Source organism: Myotis yumanensis, unplaced genomic scaffold (genome assembly GCF_028538775.1).
Source record: "Myotis yumanensis isolate MYYU_CA2020_CCGP unplaced genomic scaffold, mMyoYum1.0.hap1 SCAF_21, whole genome shotgun sequence".
Lineage (NCBI taxonomy): Eukaryota > Metazoa > Chordata > Mammalia > Chiroptera > Vespertilionidae > Myotis > Myotis yumanensis.
This window is the reverse complement of record NW_027223772.1, coordinates 8,640,346-8,660,225: the sequence shown is the minus strand read 5'-3', so window position 1 is coordinate 8,660,225 and position 19,880 is coordinate 8,640,346. Positions and strand designations below refer to the sequence as shown.

At 45.4% G+C, this 19,880-nt stretch overlaps 1 protein-coding gene across 1 annotated transcript in view; it reads right to left on the bottom strand.

Annotated features, from left to right (window-relative positions):
• Positions 1-5,742: 5,742 nt before the first annotated feature.
• PRXL2C (peroxiredoxin like 2C) overlaps positions 5,743-19,880 on the bottom strand; it is a 17,613-nt gene continuing 3,475 nt past the window's right edge. The window contains exons 2-6 of the mRNA XM_070400966.1: positions 12,860-13,011; positions 11,778-11,831; positions 11,505-11,610; positions 8,908-9,039; positions 5,743-5,906 (exon numbers count right to left, since the gene is read on the bottom strand). Of these exons, the coding sequence (XP_070257067.1) occupies positions 5,779-5,906; positions 8,908-9,039; positions 11,505-11,610; positions 11,778-11,831; positions 12,860-13,011 (572 nt within the window). The 3' untranslated portion in view covers positions 5,743-5,778. The remainder of the gene's footprint in view (positions 5,907-8,907; positions 9,040-11,504; positions 11,611-11,777; positions 11,832-12,859; positions 13,012-19,880) is intronic.

The following is a 19,880-nucleotide window of genomic DNA, read 5'->3' as shown; positions in this document are numbered from 1 at the left end:
TGCAGCTATTCGGGGTCGTTTTTTATTCCAGATGAATTTTTGGAGAGTTTGTTCTAGGTCTGTGAAATATGCCCTTGGCATTTTAATGGGAAGTGCTTTGAATTTATAGATTGCTTTGGGTAGTATGGACATTTTAATGATGTTGATTCTACCAATCCAAGAACATGGTATGTTCTTCCATCTCTTTATGTCTTTCTCTATCTCTCTTTTTAATGTCCTGTAGTTTTCTGAGTAGAGGTCTTTTATCTCTTTAGTTAAGTTTATTCCTAGGTATCTTAATTTTTTTGGTGTGATGGTAAATGGGATTTTTTTTTAGTCTCTCTTTCTGAAAGTTCACTATTGGTATATAAAAATGGCATAGATTTCTTGGCATCAGTTTTGTATCCTGCTACATTGCCGAATTCTTTTATTAAGTCTAAAAGTTTTTTGATGGAGTCTATAGGGTTTTTTATGTATAATATCATGTCATCTGCAAATAAGGACAGTTTTACTTCTTCTTTTCCAACTTGGATGCCTTTTATTACTTCTTCTTGTCTACTAGCAATGGCTAATACTTCAAGTACTATGTTGAACAGGAGTGGTGAGAGTGGGCATCCCTTCTTGTTCCTGTTCTTAGGGGAAATGGTGTTAGTTTTTGTCCATTGAGTATGATGTTGGCTGTGGGCCTGTCATATATGGCTTTTATTATGTTGAGGTATGATCCTTCTATTCCCACCTTGCTGAGAGTTTTTATCAAAAATGGGTGTTGAATTTTGTCAAACGCTTTTTCTGCATCAATTGATATGACTATGTGGTTTTTTTCTTTCAATTTGTTTATGTGATGTATCACGTTTACTGATTTGCAGATATTGTACCATCCTTGCATCCCTGGGATGAATCCTACTTGGTCATGGTGTATGATCTTTCTGATGTACTGCTGGATCCGATTTGCTAAGATTGTGTTGAGGATTTTGGCATCTATGTTCATGAGGGATATTGGCCTGTAATTCTCTTTCATTGTGTTGTCTTTATCTGGTTTTGGTATGAGGGTGATGCAGGCTTCATAGAATGATCTTGGAAGTGTTCCTTCCTCTTGGAATTTTTGTAGTAGTCTGAGGAGGATAGGTTTTAGTTCTTCCTTGAATGTTTGGTAAAACTCCCCTGTGAAGCCATCTGGTCCTGGGCTTTTGTTTGCTGGAAGCTTTTTGATGACTGCTTCAATTTTTTCCATAGTTATTGGCCTGTTGAGATTTTTAGATTCTTCCTGATTACGTTTTGGAAGGTTGTATTTTTCTAGGAATATGTCCATTTCCTCCAGGTTGTCTAGAGTGTTGGAGTAGAGTTGTCCATAGTATTTTTTTAACAATCATTTGTATTTCTGTGGGGTCTGTTGTTATTTCGTCTCTATCATTTCTGATTTTGTTAATTTGGGTCCTCTCTCTTTGCTTCTTGGTGATCCTGGCTCGAGGTTCATCAATCTTGTTTATCCTTTCAAAGAACCAGCTCTTTGTTTCATTGATTTTCTGTATTGTTTTTTTGGTCTCTATGTCATTTATTTCTGCTCTAATCTTTATTATCTCCTTTTTTCTGCTCACTCTGGGGTTTTCTTGTTGCTCTCTTTCTAATTCTTTGATATGTAGATTTAGATGATTTACTACCATTTTTCTTGTTTGTTGAGATAGGCCTGTAGAGCTATAAACTTCCCTCTCAGGACTACTTTCGTTGTGTCCCATAGGTTTTGGATTGTTGTGTTTTCATTGCCATTAGTTTCCAGGATGTTTTTAATTTCTTCTTTGATCTCATTGGTAACCCGATCAATATTTAATAACATGCTATTCAGCTTCCAAGTGTTGGAGTATTTTGAGTTGTTTTTATTGTAGTTTATTTCTAATATTATGCCCGTGTGATCTGAGAAGATGCTTGGTATGATTTCAATCTTCTTGAATTTGGGGAGACTTTGTTTGTGACCCAATATGTGGTCTATTTTTGAAGATGTCCCATGAGCACTTGAGAAGAACATATATTCCAAAGCTTTGGGGTGAAGTGATCTGAAGATGTCAATTAAGTCCATCTGATCTAGTGAGTCATTTAGGATTGCTGTTTCTTTGCCGATTTTTTGACTAGAGGATTTATCCAGTGATGTCAGTGGTGTATTAAAGTCCCCTACTATGATTGTATTGTTGTCGATCTCTCCCTTGATATCTTCCAGGAGTTTTCTTATGTATTTGGGTGCTCCTGAATTGGGTGCATATATGTTTATCAGGGTTATATCCTCTTGTTGTATTGATCCCTTTAGTATTATGAAGTGGCCTTCTTTATCTCTTGTTATGGCCTTCACTTTGAGGTCTATTTTGTCCGATATAAGTATTGGTACCCCAGCTTTTTTTTTTCATTTCCATTTGCCTGAAAGATATTTTTCCATCCCTTCACTTTCTGTCTGTGTGAGTCCCTTTTTCTGATGTGGGTCTGTTGTAGACAGCAAATGTATGGGTCATGTTTTTTTATCCATTCAGCCACTTGATGTATTTTGATTGGACCATTTAGTCCATTTACGTTTAAAGTTATTATTGAAAGGTACTTGTTTGTAGCCATTTCTATTTTTTGTGGCTGTTTTCTTTCGTGCTTTTTATTTCTTCTTTTTACACCAGTCCCTTTAGCATTTCTTGCATTGCTAGCTTGGTGGTGATAAACTCCCTTAGCCTTTTTTGTCTGTGAAGCTTCTTATTTCCCCTTAAATTTTGAATGATAGCCTTGCTGGATAGAGTATTCTTGGATTCAGTCCTTTGCTTTGCATCACTTTGTAAATTTCTGTCCATTCATTTCTGGCCTGATGTGTTTCTGTTGAGAAATCGTTTGATAATCGGATGGGGGATCCTTTGTAGGTAACTCTCTGTTTCTCTCTTGCAGCCTTTAAGATTCTCTCTTTGTCTTGTACATTTGCCATGGTAATTATGACTTGTCTTGGTGTGGGTCTTTTGGGGTTCATCTTGCTTGGGCCTCTCTGTACTTGTGTAACTTTTTTCTTCCCCATATCTGGGAAGTTTTCTGTCATTATTTCTTCAAATAGATTTTCTAATCCTTGCTGCTCTTCTTGTCCTTCTTGCAGCCCTATTATGGGTATGTTACTTCGTTTCATGTTGTCCCAAAGCTCCCTTAGGCTCTCCTCCTGCTTTTTAATTTTTTTCTCTAGTTGTTGTTCAGATTGAGCTTGTTTCTCTGCCTTATCTTCTAACTCACTAATTCGGTCGTCTGCTTCTTCTAGTCTGCTGTTGAAACTTTCCATGGTGTTTTTGATTGTAGCTATATCACTTTTCATTTCTTCCTGACTCTTGCATAGGTTGTTGATTTTCTCATCCATCCGGTGAATGAATTTTACAACCATTATTCTGAATTCTTTTTCTGTCATGTTGCATGCTTCAACTTCATTAATTTCCTTTCTTGGCAACTCCTCATTGTCTTTCCTCTGGGTGTTGTGTCGTCTCTTCATTCTGATCATCTCCAGATGGTTCAAACGTCGAGTTGCGTGGGCCTGGGCCGTGTGCTGTGGGAGCCTCCCACCACCCTAGTGTCACTGAAGAGCTCTGAGACTAAGATGTGTGGTTGTGGTGGGTTGGTGGGAACCAGGCTCGCTCAGAGTCAGTGTTGCCAGCACTCAATGTGGCCTCGTGCGCGCCCTTAGAATCAATGACCCTACCTGCACCATGCTGAAACAGAGATCCCCCTGGAGTGTGTTGAAAATCAGCGGCCCCTAGCGTGCGCCAGGAGTCAGAGTTCCCCAAGAATCCAGTATCAGAGTCTCTGTTGCTTTGTGTGACCTCGCCTTGAGAATCAGGGTCCTGTGTGTCCTTGCACCAGGAATTGGAGTCACTGGCTCTTAGTATGAATACACAGGGAATCAGGATCTCAGGTGCAGGTGATAAGAAACACAGTCAAGTCACTGGTGCTTGGTGCTGCCTCCTGCCCAGAGAATCGGGGTCCCTGGGCCTGTGCTACGTGGGACTAATTCCAGGTGTTCGCGCATTTGCTCCCAGCCCAGGGCTCCTGGAGCAGGCAGTGTGAGCAGGACCAATTCCTGGTGTTCGCGCGATTGCTCCCAGCCCAGGACTCCTGAACCTGGCCCTAAGCGGGTTCAGTCCCAAGGTGCTCGTGCACTTCCAGACTAAAGTTCCTGTGGCACTGAGGCCCCAGCAAGGGCTGGGTCTATCAGTTTCAATGGCGCTGCCCTCGAGCCTGCGGGAAGGGGGTATGGGCTCTGTTACTCACGGATCTGCCACTGGGATTTCTGAACTTTTGGTGTCCGCAGGATTGTAGCTGTCCTCAGTGGCTGCAGGGTCCTGGTATGCATCTGATATCAGACTGGGTGGTGCTGAGGCAGGATCCTAGTCTCAAGCATCTCTGTTTCCCAAGATGGTGTGGTCGCTGTGCCCGTGCTGGCTGCCCAGGAGTGTCCGTGCAGGGAGCGGGGCTCCGCCGCCTAAGACTGCCCAGTTTAGCAGCCCCTTAGAAGACCTGCAGAATCTAATTGTCCCTAACTCATACACACACACCACACACGTCCACACACTCCTCTATCACTTCCTTGTGTGCTCACACTCTCTCCCTCCCTACCTTCCTGCTGGTGGCCATTTTTCAGGAATATATTCTTCATGTAATTTTTAAAGACCTTTTCCTGGCCAAAAAATGAATAATGCTCACTATGTAATAGTTGGGAAATATAGAACAGCATGAAAAAGAAAATAAATGCTGCCATACAGAGATACGTACAAGCAAGATTCTGGTGTGTTGCCCTGGCTGGCATAGCTCAGTGGTTAGAGCGTCATTCCAGGCAGCAGAGGGTCTTGGGTTTGATTCCCAGTCAAGGACACATCCTGTGTTGCAGATTTGTTCCCCAGGCCATGTGGGAGGCAACCAATCAATGTGTCTATCTTCTCTCTCTCTCTCTCTCTCTCTCTCTCTCCCCTCCTCCCTTTCTTCCACTCTAGCTAAAAAAGCAATGGAAAAATATCCTCGGGTCAGGCTTAAAACAAATAATAAATTTTAAAAAGATTCTGTTTCTTTTTTCCAAACATACAAAAATATAAACAAATACATATAAAAATGTGATTACATAATAATAGATAAGAATTTAATAACCTTTTTTTAAACTTTTTTTCCACTGGATAAAATTGTGTTGAGTTGCTTAACTTTCCCCTTATATGTCCTTCATAAGGATTTATGCTTTTCATGGCCCCCCAAAACCTTACATTGAATGGATATACCATAATATGAGAATAGTATTTACAATTTTATGTCTTTTACAGTTTTATTTTGGCCTTAGCCAGTTTGGCTCCGTGGATAGAGAATTGGCCCATAGACTGAAGGGTTGCAGGTTCAATTCCAGTCAAGGGCACATACTTCGGTTGCAGGCTTGATCCCCGCCCTGGGTCAGGGTACATGCGGGAGAAACCAATCGATGTGTCTCTCTCAATTGATGTGTCTCTCTCTCTGTCTCTCCTCCTCCATTCCACTCTCTGTGGAAATGAATGGAGAAAATATTCTCGAGTGAGGAGTAACAAAGAAAAAACACACAAAAGTTTTATTTTGTATAAACAAAATTTTGTTTAAAACTTTAAAAGCCATAAAATTATAAATACACATCACATTTTTGACAATCAATGCCTCTCAACATGTGGTTCAACGGGTACATGTCTCTATGTTTTCAGAACTCCTCAAGGGCTGACAGAGTAGACACTGCACAAGGATACACTCTGCCATTCTGCGCCATGTCTCAGGGTCCATCTGAAAGTGACAGTCTGTCTGTCACACATGGATGACTGAAGGTCTGCCTGTGAAGTCCACCTGCTGGACTCCTACAAGCTGTAAAACAGAGTTGATGGGTTTATGATCCAGTCTATTCCTGTCATGGTGTATAAAATGGATGTAGTGACCTAGAAGACAATAACAATAAAAGGCAAGGTTGGTATCTATTATTCCCTATTGGATTTATTGCTTCCTAGAATCAAGGACGCTTGTCAACTTTTAATTAGTCCATAGGAAACAATTACTCACCCAGAGTACATTATATCCTGTGTGTAGAGCCATAGTAATTTTAAATTAAGGTAATAAAGCATGACAAGGACATGGTTAAATAAGAGTGATGCTTAATGTTTATGAGGTCCAAGGGGCACGATTCTTAAATTATGACCTTCTATTAGGTTATAATTAGAGAAAATATCCTGTCAAACAGGCAGAAAATGGAACTAACTAGATAGCAAGCTGGAAAATCACATCTGTTTCTTAAATGTAATAATGGAATAAATAACTCACTTAAAAAAATTCACTCTCAGATACTGATTTAATAGGCTATCTGCTCGTTGGCGGTGTAGCTCAATTGGTTGGGCGTTGTCCTGTGCACTGAAAGATTGCCCATACTATTCCCGGTCAGGGCACATGCCAGGGTTTCAGGCTCAGTAGTGGGCGTGCAGGAGGTAGCCACTGATGTTTCACTCTCACGTGAATGTTTTGCTCCCATATCTCTCTCTCTCTCTCTCTCTCTCTCTCTCTCTCTCTCTCTTTCTCTCTCTCTCTCTCTCTCCCTCTCCTTTCCTCTCTCTAAAAATAAAAAAGAAAGATTTTTTCCTTTCACTTTGCAAGTATCTTTTTATTTTTTTGTTATTTTTATTTATTAAAAATTTTTAATGTTGGCATTATTTTAGGTGTTCCCCTCCTTTGTACATCTTCACCCACCCCCCAATAAAAAACTTTTTTAAAAAAAGGCTATCTTGCCAAACCAGTTTGGCTCAGTGGATAGAGCGTCAGCCTGCAGACTGAAGGGTCCCAGGTTCGACTCCGATCAAGGGCATGTACCTTGGTTTCGGGCACATTCCCAATAGGAGGTGTGCAGGAGGCAGCTGGTCGATGTTTCTCTCTTATCGATGTTTCTAACTCTCTATCCCTCTCCCTCCCTCTCTGTAAAAAATCAATAAAATATATTTTAAAAAAGGCTATCTGCATTACTACTATAACTGTAGACCAAAAGAAGCTGAAAATAAGGACATTAAGACAATCACTTAGGATACACTTAGATGTCCACAATTCTATTACTGCTCAAATATACATAAGTCATAATTCATAGTCCAGCTCTGTTTACTCATATTCTTGGGCTCAAGATGAGAATTTTAACTTAAAACAGTAGATTAAGGAAACATTATTAGAGGCATGTTTTCTGCATTGTACTTACCTGCTGTCTCTAGTCATCACTATAGATTTAATATCATAAGCTGGCTTATTATCAAATAATACAAATAAGGCGAATGAAACACTGGCTTAGCCATGAGATAGATTTGTGTAAATACGTACACCTCGCGTTCTCCTTAGAGGAGCTCTATTTCTCCCAGGAGGTAGTATCAAAATCTCCTATTAAGTATGTTCCCAACTTGGACACAAATGACACTCTCCCTCTGCTCTTCATCCTCACACAACTGCACGTGTGGCCCAGTGACACCGAGACGTGGAGCTGAGGGGCTCAGAAAACACCGTCCCCTCTGAGGATGGGAATGAGTCCATGGGAAATGTGGCTAATGTGGTTCTGGGCGAATCACAGGACTCAGTCATAAAACAGGGCTCCTTCTCCGCGGGACCAACTGGTGTGAACGCATGAGAGGGAAAGGGAGCTTAAGTAACAGTTTAGCTTGTTGTAGTGTTCCACACGCAGAAAGCCCCACCGTCATAATGCTTGGTCACAGTCCTCTCTCTAAATGCCTTCTGGCTATCTGGGATTTATTAAAGTAAATGTGAATGTTAGAACCCTTAGAAGCTACACTCACTCACGTGGACAATTTTAAAAGGAAGAAGAACCAAGAAAGACCGTTTACAGCTGCTTTTTGGCACTGCCAGGTATGAGTGTTTGTCCCTGACTGCAGTACTTGAACATGGTAGAGATTCAACACTCAACCACTTAGCAGAGTGGGGCCAAGGAATTCCAGGTGTTCCAAACTGACCAACAAGCCATTGCAAGCCTGAGGCTTTAGGAACTGTTACTGGATGAGCGGTCTCTGGGGCTGCCTTGCCTTCTGAACTGAGCACATCTCCTAGTTTTATAGGTAGAACTACCTAGATTGACTCATCTGTTGACCCCAAAACAGTGCTTGATGACTTTCTCTGATTTGGAATGTTCACCTCAATTGAACTTCCTTTTTTTTTCAATCCTCACTCAAGGACATGTTTTTAAAATGTTTTTATTGATTTTTCAGAGAGAGGAAGGGAGAGGGAGAGAAATAGGAACAGCAATGATGAGAGAGAATTATCAATTGGCTGCCTCCTGCACATCCCCCCACTGCGGATAGAGCCCAAAACCCGGGCATGTGCCCTGACCTGGAATTGAACCACGACCTCCTGCTTCATGGGTCTACGCTCAACCACTGAGCCACATCGGTGAGATCAAGGATATTTTTTTATTGGTTTGAGAGAGAGGAAGAGAGAGAGAGAGAGAGAGAGGTCAATCTGAGAGAGAAACATCTATCAGTTGCCTCCCATACACTCCCCAACCAGGGATTGAACCCGTAACTAGGTATGTGCCCTGCCCAGATATCTAACCCGCAACCCTTTGGTTGGTGACTCTCCAACCAACTGAGCCACCTGGCCAGGGCTTCCATTGTATCTTTCCAAGTGTTACAGCCACATACAGTTCACCAAACCACCACTGACCTTTCCGGTCCAAATACCTGAAAACCCTCGGGCATGGAATGATGGGCACATTACATCCAATAGACAGACATCAAAACACACACACGCCTTTGAAAACACAAGGTGCCCTGAGAAAGCACAGACCCTGACTGCTGCAATGCCCAGCTGCCCACTGTCCCGTGGCCGCTATTTTATGAAGAAGCCGGTAGCCCCTGGACTTCGGAAGCACACCAAGTGTCCTTTGGGTCTGGGCTAGATGCTTACTTGGACCTACAATGAGGGTCCCAACTTGCTGACCTGGGTCTCCTTGGAAACCAAAGAGAGGGCCAGTCACCACCTGCCACAGGCTCCACATGCTTCCCGGGAGTATGTTTGACTTTACATGGGGGCTCGGTCCTGCAATATTAGAAAGTGTCTTTAGATGCTATCATTGTATATTCCAATGAGTAGATATTAAAAAGATGATGTTGACTGAGAAGTGAAGGATGGAACCTGTCCTGTGGAGGCGCTTGCGTCAGGATCTGTAGGTCTTTGAGCAGAGATGCTGTTTCCCCCCCCCACTCTCCTGCCTCCTGGATATATGCCTGGCATTCCTGAGTCCCAGGGATGGTGAGGGATCCTTCCTGCTGCGTCTTACCGGGTCAGTGTGCTGCTTTACTGCCAGTTGGAGGTCAGCTGAGTTGATTTGCTCTTTGGGTGTTAGAACTACTTTATTTTTTTAATCATTACATATTCTAGTATTATCACAATAAAAATATATTGCTTTTGTATTATAAATAGCAAAAAGAGAAACCAAGATGGAGGCATAGGTTAACGCCAGAGTTTGCTGCCTCGAACAACCACTTCAAAAATACAACTAAAAGACGGAACGGACATCATCCAGAACCACAGGAAGGCTGGCTGAGTGGAAGTTCTACAAGTAGGAGGAACCGAGAATCAGAGGAGGCACAGTGCTGAAGTAAAATACTAAGGTGCGGAGTGCGCGTGGCGAGGGCTGGTGGCTGAGGGCGCGGTTGTCTGTTTCAATCCGGAGGGAGCCTCAGACTCTGAGCACCAGATCCGGGCGAGTCTCTAGGGACCCAGACTCAAATGGGAGAAGCAGGACTGTCTGGCTACGGTCCTTCCGAGGTTTGCAGCGGTTGCTGGGACAGAGAGGCAGAGCCCCTGGAGACGGACTGAGAGCAGCCATAACTGCTCCCTCCTCCGCCCTGTTGATCCCGTGGGACCCGCCCCACCCAAGCCCTGCACAGAGGCATTTGCCAGATAGCCTCAGGCAAAGGCTAGATTAGCATCTCCCTAGAGGACACAAGTTCTTCCACTGCAGACACAGCTGATTAACACAGCCAATCGGCCTGGTGGTCAAATCCCTCTAGTATTAACTACAACAATCAAGGCTTAACTACAACAAGACTGCGCACAAAGACCACTAGGGGGTGTACCAAGAAAGCGTAAAAAATGCAGAGACAAAGAAACAGGACAAAACTATCAAGGGAGGATATTGAGTTCAGAACCACACTTTTGAGGTCTCTCAAGAGGCTTCTAGAGTCTGTCGATAAACTTGATGAGATGTACAGGAAATCTAATGAGACCCTCGATGGTGTGATAAAGGACCATCTAGAAAGTAAGCATACACTGACTGAAATAAAGAATATTATACAGACTCCCAACAGCAGACCAGAGGAGCGCAAGAATCAAGTCAAATATTTGAAATGCGAAGAAGCGAGAAACACCCAACCAGAAAAGCAAAATGAAAAAAGAACCCCAAAATACGAAGATAGTGTAAGGAGCCTCTGGGACAGCTTCAAACGTACCAACATAGAATTATAGGGGTACCAGAAGCTGAGAGAGAGCAAGATATTGAAAACCTATTTGAAGAAATAATGACAGAAAACTTCCCCCACCTGGTGAAAGAAATGGACTTACAGGTCCAGGAAGCACAGAGAACCCCAAACAAAAGGACTCCAAAGAGGACCACACCAAGACACATCATAATTAAAATGCCAAGAGCAAAAGACAAAGAGAGAATCTTAAAAGCAGCAAGAGAAAGAAACTCAGTTACCTACAAGGGAATACCCATACGACTGTCAGCTGATTTCTCAACAGAAACTTTGCAGGCCAGAAGGGAGTGGCAAGAAATATTCAAAGTGATGAATACCAAGAACCTACAACCAAGATTACTTTATCCAGCAAAGCTATCATTCAGAATTGAAGGTCAGATAAAGAGCTTCACAGATAAGGAAAAGCTAAAGGAGTCCATCACCACCAAACCAGTATTATATGAAATGCTGAAAGGTATCCTTTAAGAAGAGGAAGAAGAAGAAAAAGGTAAAGATACAAATTATGAACAACAAATATGCATCTATCAACAAGTGAATCTAAGAATCAAGTGAATAAATAACCTGATGTACAGAATAACCTGATGTACAGATAGGAGTCAAGATAGGTGATTATAATAGAATCAGGGACATAGAAAGGGAACGGACTAACTATTCTTGGGGGGAAAAGGGGTGTGGGAGATGCGGGAAGAGACTGGAGAAAAATCGTGCACCTATGGATGAGGACAGTGGGTGGTGAGTGAGGGTGGAGGGTGGGGTGGGAGCTGGAAGGAGGGGAGTTATGGGGGGAAAAAAAGAGGAACAAATGTAATAATCTGAACAATAAAGATTTAATTAAAAAAATAAAATAAAAACAAACAACAACAACAACAAAAACAAAAAAAAACAAAAAAAGATTACCTAAAAAAAAAAAAAAGGAAACAGTCTGAGTTATTAACTTAGCATTTGTTCCCCTAAGCATGTAGATTCAAAAGTAAAAATACATCATCAGTGTTTTCTATTTGAGATATGTCATGTGTAAGTTACCTGAGGAGGTAACTTCTTCACCTCTTTTCATTCCTAATCTTTTATAAATTTCTCTCACAGGATCAACATAGATTTCATGACAATACCCAGTCAGTTTGCAGAAAGGCTGCAAAAAGAGAATATGTGAGATCGTTATAAGAAAAAATTGAGAAAAAAATAATTATAATCTAACTTAGTTTCAGTAAATATAACCTACACTTATTGGTTCAAATCATACACTTGCAATGTCTGTTAGTTTTAATATGTTAATTTTTCAATTTGTTATACATTTACCTCAATATGATGGTAGGATGACTGTCCAATCACTATAAGGGTGACATTTGCCTCCTTTAGGAGAAAAACCACACATGCACATACTATTAGAAATTATGTTTCCTACAACTTCCCCTTATCCATTCCATTCCAAAGCCATCTATAGGCTTCTGGAAGAATGGAATAAGTGGGAAAGGTGTGTGAGTCAAAGCAAAGAAATGTATGGTAAAATGTTTCATTCTGATGATCTTTTGCTAAGAACTTTAATATAGTCAATAATTCCCTACACTCCCCCCAAAGTGTACTTTAAAGAAGAGTAGCCCTGGCTGGTGCGGCCCAGTTACTGGGTGGTGTCCTGTGCACCAGAAGGCTGTGGGTTCAGTCCCTGCGAGGGGGCGTGCAGGAGGCAGCCTATCCATGTTTCACTGTCACACTGATGTTTCTCTCTCTCCTTTACCCTTGTCCTCTCTCTAAAAACAAATCAATAAAAATACTTTAGGAAAGAATAAAAATGATTAAAGTAGTATTATTTAATCAGTTTTATTTTTTCACATCTCAGTGGTAAGGTCTGGGGAAAACAGACCTGAGTTTCACAAAGGCTGCCCAATGCCTTCACTCGAAAGCTCACCTGGGGACAAATCTCTATGCATGTGCCTGACGAAAAACACATGTGTTTGGTTGTCACAGGGAGGTGGAATGTGCACCCCATTACACATACAATTTTTCACCTTTAGGATATATTAGTGTTTCCCTGTAATGAGCAACTATCTGGAGTGTTTTTATTATAAAATTAAGGAAAGAAATATCAGTAATTGCCAGCATTTGTGTTTTTGGTCTTCGTCATCCAACATTTGTGAGTAGGCAGGTTACTGGGTAGCGTCAAAAGCATTACTGTGGTTGGCATGTCCATAAGCCGCAGCACCAGCTCATGGAGCCGGGATGGGTCCCTAACGCGCCCCCTTAGGAGGAGCTGGAGAGGCGGGGAGGTGAGAGCCCGGTAAGGAACTCCCCACCCCCCCACCTCCACCCCACCGCCCGCTGATAAATGTGGGGGACGTGCCCCAGCCCCGGAGCAGGGCGCGCTGCTGTTCTCGGAAACTTACCTGTAAGAAACTCCTGGGGATTTTGGCCAGGTCTCCCACGTACTCCTGGCAGGTGTAACACAGGAAATGCTGCAGCCCCACCAGCAAAGAGAACAAGTCAGAGCCCACACCCTCCTGGGGCAGCGGGACCCAGCGCGTCGTTCCGCAGGACGCTAAGCAGCACCCAGGTTGGGTAGCAAAGGGTATCGCGGCGCCCAATGTACTTGAAAACGGGGCGCCCAGTCCCCGCGAGGCCTCCTCGCTGGCGGAGGAAGGGCCTGGGCCTGGTGGCTGGTGGTCCTTCCCTTCTGGGAAGCCAGCGGCCCTCCGCGCTCCTGACGCCCCCAGTGGGCGGCCCTGGGAACTGCGGGCGGATGCCGCCTCCAACCTGATCCTCTGCCCTGAAGTGTCTCCTGGCTGAGGCTGGGGAAGCCACCTCCACCCTGGCTGCTGAGAGGAGGCTGCGTTATGCGTTATGCGACATGTGTCGCTTTTGGAATATTCATGTCAAAGGTGTATAACCTGAGCAACCAGGAGGCAAACAGACGGTTCCACCTGGCTGGACGCTTCAAAAGGAGTCAAAGTCATTGAAACAAACCAAAACCAAAACCAAAAAGGGTGTGTGTGTGTGTGTGTGTGTGTGCACGCGTGTGCGTGTATGTGCTGTTTTTGATTAAAATAACTAAAGGGACATAACAATAAATGAAGAAAATTTAAGCTTCAGTTAAAATCAAAGGCCATAAAAGTGATTTGGGACAATAGGAATTTGAAATGGACTGTGTAACATGATATGATGGAATTATTAATTTCTTAGTGTGAAAATGATATGATGGTTATTCAGGAAAATGATATGGAAATGCATCCTGAGCATTGAGTGGGAATGTGTCATGATGTCTGCCACATATTTCCAAATGGTTCAGGGAAAGAAAACATAAGTGTCCCTTTAAGATGAAGATAGGAGTCAAGCCTATATCGTAAGATTATTGTGAAGGGTAGAGGGAGTGATGAATGCAAAGGCTTCACACGGGGCTGGCAAGGCAAACTCTCACGAACACACCCTCCTCAGTGCAGCACTTCCATCGGGCAGGGCCCAGGAGACAAAGGCAGGGGTGTCCTTAGTGACCGGCTCTCCTCAGTCCCATAATGAGGGCCACCATGAAGGAACGGAGAGAGTGACCGAGGGATGTCATCTCCTTCTAAAAGCAGCCCCTCCACCCCTCGGTCAGAGACAGCACGGAATGGGGTGAAAAGAATACTTACTGGTTGAATTCTGGACTCAAGTAAGGATTCTAACTAACAATCTCTAATAATAAAGGGTAATATGCTCATTAGACCGGGTGTCCTTCCAGATGACCTTTCCTGGACGAAGCCACGAGGGTGGGGGGGGGGGGGGGGTGAGCCCCTTGCATGAATTTTGTGCATCGGGCCTCTAGTCTCATTATAACCAAAGTAAAGGAACATTGCCCTGTGGTATGTAAATGACTCTCACGGACATTTTATTCTCACTCAGATGCTCCTTCATTTTCACTCACAGGGTCATTTTATTCCCACATATTTTAAAAATTGGAAATGTTTACCTTATCGTGAATGCCCTCCAGCTGGAAGGCTGTATCCTAGGGTGGGGATCCCTTTGATGTGCCTGAGCCCTAGGTACCCTCCTCACCTAGGCGCTCAGGTGCTCACATCCTCCCGCCTCAGGGCCATCACAGGTTTGGGGTGAAGCTCTGCAGAGGGGAGCCCCGGCAGGCCCAGTCAGGCCCCACATACGTACAGCATCTTGAAACCTGGTGCCTGGAAGGAGGTCACAAGAGCTCAGGACAACACAAGGCAGCGGGCTCACAGGTCAGGTCTGGTCCCTCAGAAATCTGATGTAAAATCCAACCACTCAAATAAGAGCAGATACAAGACAGAGAAACGGGGAGGGGAAATGGGGATGATATCAAGTGTTCCTTTACCCAAACAAACCCAAATTTCCACAAACCAGGTTATTTACTTAAAAGAAAAAAATTCCAGGCAACTGATGGGATACTACTAATCCATATCTGCAAGGCCCAAATAGGTTGTTAGATGTATGTCTTATCAAACAACTATTCAGCACAGAAGTCTTTAAAAAAAATATATCTATCTATCTATCTATCTATCTATCTATCTAATCTAATAAAAGAGAAACATGGTAATTAGTGTACGACCGCTACCCTTCCCATTGGCTAATTAGCGAGTTATGCAAATTAATCACCAGCCAAGATGGTGGTTAAATGCCAACAAAGATGGCGTTTAATTTGCATATGTAGGCACAATGCAGGGAGGCAAAAGGGGAAAGCACGGAAGAAGCCCCCTGCCACTGACAGTGATCGGAAACCCAGGGGGGAGATAAGAGCCTGGGGGCAGGGCAAAGGCTGCCCTGGGGGCCGCCTTTGCCCTGCCCCCCAGCCATGATCGGAGAATTGGGCACCTTTGCCGCACTGGCCAGTGATAGCGGGAAGTAGGGGTGGAGCCAGCGATGGGAGCTGGGCAGGGGCGGAGCCAGCGATCTCAGGGCGGCTGCAGCTGGGGGAGTACCCTGCCCAGGCCTAACGCCTCGGCCAGGCCTAACGCCTGGGCAGGGGTGGCTGTGGCTGTGGGTTGCCGCTGCCCCCGGCAGGGGCGGAGCCCGCAATCCCGGGGCGGCTGCAGCTGGAGGGGTCCCCTGCCCAGGCCTAATGCCTCAGCCAGAGGTGTTAGGCCTATGCAAGGGGCGGTGCCAGCGATCACGGGGCGGCTGCAACTGGGAGGGTCCCCTGCCCAGGCCTAACGCCTTGGCCAGAGGCATTAGGCCTGGGCAGGGGCGGTGCCAGCGATCATGGCGAGCAGGGGCAGAGTCGCTGATGGTGGGAGCTTGGGGTCCCCTGCCCAGGCCTAACGCCTTGGCCACAGGCATTAGGCCTGGGAAGGGGTGGAGCAGGAGGTCCCTTGGAGAGCTGTGGGTCCCCTGCCCAGGCCTAATGCCTGGGTGAGAGGCATTAGGGCAGAGCCGTCAATTGCAGGGAGCAGGGGCCGAGTTGGCGATGGTGGGGTGCTGGGGGTCCCTTGCCCAGGCCTAATGCCTTGGCCAGAGGTGTTAGGCCTGAGCATGGGCAGAGCCAGCGATCGTGAGCAGGGGCGGCGTGGGCGATTGTAGGGAGCTAGGGGTCCCCTGCCCACCCTGATCCGGGACACCCTTCAGGACAAACCAGCTGGCTCCCACCCATGCACCAGGCTTCTATCCTATATAATAAAAGGGTAATGTGCACATGCAATTTTTTTTTCCAAATATATTTTATTGATTTTTTACAGAGAGGAAGGGAGAGGGATATAGAGTTAGAAACATCGATGAGAGCGAAACTTTGATCAGCTGCCTCCTGCACACCCCCTACTGGGGATGTGTACGCAACCAGAGTACATGCCCTTGATGAGAATCGAACCTGGCACCCTTCAGTCCGCAGGCCGACGCTCTATCCACTGAGCCAAACCTGTTAGGGCGGTAATGTGCAAATTGATCCTAACAGCAGAACAACTGGGAATGACTGGTCACTATGACACACACTGACCACCAGGGGGCAGATGCTCAATGCAGGAGCTGCCCCCTGGTAGTCAGTGCACTCCCACAGGGGGAGCTCTGGTCAGCCACAAGCCAGGCTGACGGCATCACAGCGGCCATGGTGGGAGCCTCTCCTGCCTCCTCAGCAGCTCTATGGATGTTCAACTGCAGCTTCGGCCTGCTGGCAAGTGGACATCCCCCAAGGGATGTATTCACTGCCAGCTTAGGCACAATCCCCCGGGGAGCAGGCCTAAAAGAGCAGGTGGACATCCCCCCAGGGGTCCCAGACTGTGAGAGGGCACAGGCTGGGCTGAGGGACCCCCGAGTGCACACATTTTTGTGCACCGGGCCTCTAGTATATATATATATATATATATATATATATATATATATATATATATATATATAATTGGTTTTTTACAGAGAGGAAGGGAGAGGGATAGAGAGTTAGAAACATGGATCAGCTGCCTTCTGCACACTCCCTACTGGGGATCTGCCCTCAACTAGGTACATGCCCTTGACCGGAATCGAACCTGGGATCCTTCAGTCTGCAGGCCGACGCTCTATCCACTGAGCCAAACTGGTTAGGGCCCAGCATAGAAGTCTTAAGCGAGTTAACCTGCTGTGCAAATAAATTCGAGAAGATAATTTATGGCAGCTTTAAGAACATAAAGTTTGGAATTCTTTAATCATGCACGAGATTCCTGGCAGTCTCGCTCCAACCTCTTTCAAGTGCCATCACCACCATTCCCTACCAAGTGCTCCTCAGAGTGCTGGCCAGCCTGTTGTGCATCAGGGAACTGCTTTTCCCTGGTCTGAGATGAGATATTGTACAGAAATGGAACATTATTTGTCTTTCTCTGATGGGCTTCTTTCTCTTAGCATAATACTGTCCAGGTCCATCTATGCTGTAAGATTTCCCTCTTTTGTATGGCCTCATAGTATCCCATGTACCACAGTGTCTTGACCGACTGATCTACTGATGGGCACTTGGGCTGCTTCCAGATCTCAGCTACTATAAATAGCACTGCAATGAACATAGGGGTGCACATATTCTTCCCAATTAGTGCATCAGGATTCCTAGGATCTATGCCCAGAAGTGGGATCGCTGGGTCAAAAAGCAGTTTGCTGCTTTTTAACTTTTTGAGGAAACTCCGTACTGTTTTTCATGGTGGCTGCAGGACTCTGGAGGATGGAAATACACGTTGCTTGGGGAGACGGTTCACGATGCAGTGAGCAGGTGATGTTTCATTGACCTGTACACTTGAATGGTGTATGGTTTTGTGAACCAATATCACCCCAATAAATTCAATAAAGAAAGAAAAAAATAAATAGAAAGTTAGACCTTTATATAACATGACTAGAGGCCCGGTGCACAATAATTTGTGCACTCGGTGGTGGTGGGGGGGTCCCTCAGGCAGGCCTGTGCCCTCATGCAGTCTGGACTCCTTGGGGGATGACCACCTGCTGGCTTAGGCCCGCTCCCCGGAGGATTGGGCCTAAGCTGGCAATCAGACATCCCTCTGGCAGCCCGGGAGCCCTTGGGGGATGTCCACGTGCCAGCGGGGAGCAGATCTAAGCTGCAATCGGACATCCTTAACGCTGCGGAGGAGGCCGGAGAGGCTCCCACCATCACTGCTGTACTGGCAGCCATCAGCCTGGCTTGTGGCTGAGCAGAGCTCCCCCTGTGGGAGCACACTGTCCACCATGGGGCAGCTCCTGCATTAAGCATCTGCCCCCTGATGGTCAGTGTGTGTCATAGTGACCAGTCATTCCCAGTTGTTCTGCTGTTAGGGTCAGTTTGCATATTACCCCTTTTATTATATAGGATAGAGGCCTGGTGCATGGGTGGGGGCTGGCTGGTTTGTCCTGAAGGGTATCCTGGATCAGGGTGGGGTCCCGCTGGGGTGCCTGGCCAGCCTGAGTGAGGGGCTGATGGCTGTCTTCAGGCTGGTCACACCCCTTCAGGGTGGGGGTCCCCACTGGGGTGCTGGCCAGCCTGGGTGAGGCACTGATGGCTGTTTGCAGGCTGGTCAAGCCCCTCCCAGTGGGGACCCTCACCTCATGGAGGTTTGGCCAGCCTGGGTGATGGGCTGATGGCTGTTTTCAGGATGTCCACACCCCCTTTAGGGTGGGGGGTCCCCATTGGGGTGCCTGGCCAGTCTAGGTGAGGGGTGAGGGCCGTTTTCAGGCTGGCCAAACGCGCCTCCCCAACCCCCCCCCCCCCCCCCCCCCCAGCGATGGAAGCTCCCAGCATCTCCTTTTTTTCTTTTTTCTTTTATTCTGGGATTTATTTACCTTCTATAATTGAAACTTTGTAGCCTTGAGAGGAGCTCAGAGCTGGCCAGGGCAGGCAGGAGGGAAGCTTGGCTTCCTTCATCACCAGGGGCAACCCAAGCCTCCTGCTTGCTCCAGCTCTGTGGCCACGTGGCCATGGCCGGCTAAAGGCAGGTATCTGGGGTTTATTTATCTTTTATAATTGAAACTTTGTTGCTTTGAGTGGAGCTCAGAGCCGGCCGTGGCAGGCGGGAAGCTTGGCTTCCTCCATCATTGGGGCAAGGAAGCCTCCTGCTCGCTCCAACTCCGTGGCTACCAGCCACCATCTTGGTTGGGTTAAGTTGCTTATAGTCGCTCTGATCAGCTGGTGGGCATGGCTTAAGGCATAGCGAAGGTATGGTCAATTTGCATGTCTTATTAGTGTAGATTATTTTTCTAGTAATTCATTGTTGTTGGATTCAATAAAAGTATTTGTCTCAGCTGATTAGAAATTTAACAAAACAAAACAAATATATTTTCTCACCACAGGTGTTAGAGGTTTAAGAAGCACAGCCATAAACGCACCCCCTGACCCACCTGGGACCCGAGCCTCACCCCCTCTGACCATTTTGTTACTCCAAACATGCTGTTCCCTTTCCCAGGGTTCCCTTCCATAGCACACATCCAATTACAGAGGTTGTCAACCAGTGTCCACAGCAGGCACCCTGGTGGTGCCCAAGAATTTCTAAAAACACCCATCACCTGACTATTTAGTCAGGGCACTGACCTTTTTCCTTTAGATTGTCAAATAAATACAATGACAGCACCCAATGCAATAGCCATCCTGTGTGAATGGATCAAAATTATACCAATTTTTTTTACCTGATCAGCAAAAAATAAAACATATTTTTTGTTATGCCACAGAATTTTGGTACTTAGGTTATGTGTGCCATGAGATGAAGAAGTTTGGAAATCACTGTCCTATTCTATTAAACCTGGACCTGTCCCAACCAGCTTTCTAAGTACTATTCCAGACTGCAAAATTCCACTCATTTATTCAATCATGAAATGTTCACAAGAGGCTCACTATAAATTTTATATAGATTTAAAAATATATATATTTTATTGATTTTTTACAGAGAGGAAGGGAGAGAGAGAGTTAGAAACATCGATGACAGAGAAACATTGATCAGCTGCCTCCTGCACACCTCCTCCTGGGGATGTACCCAC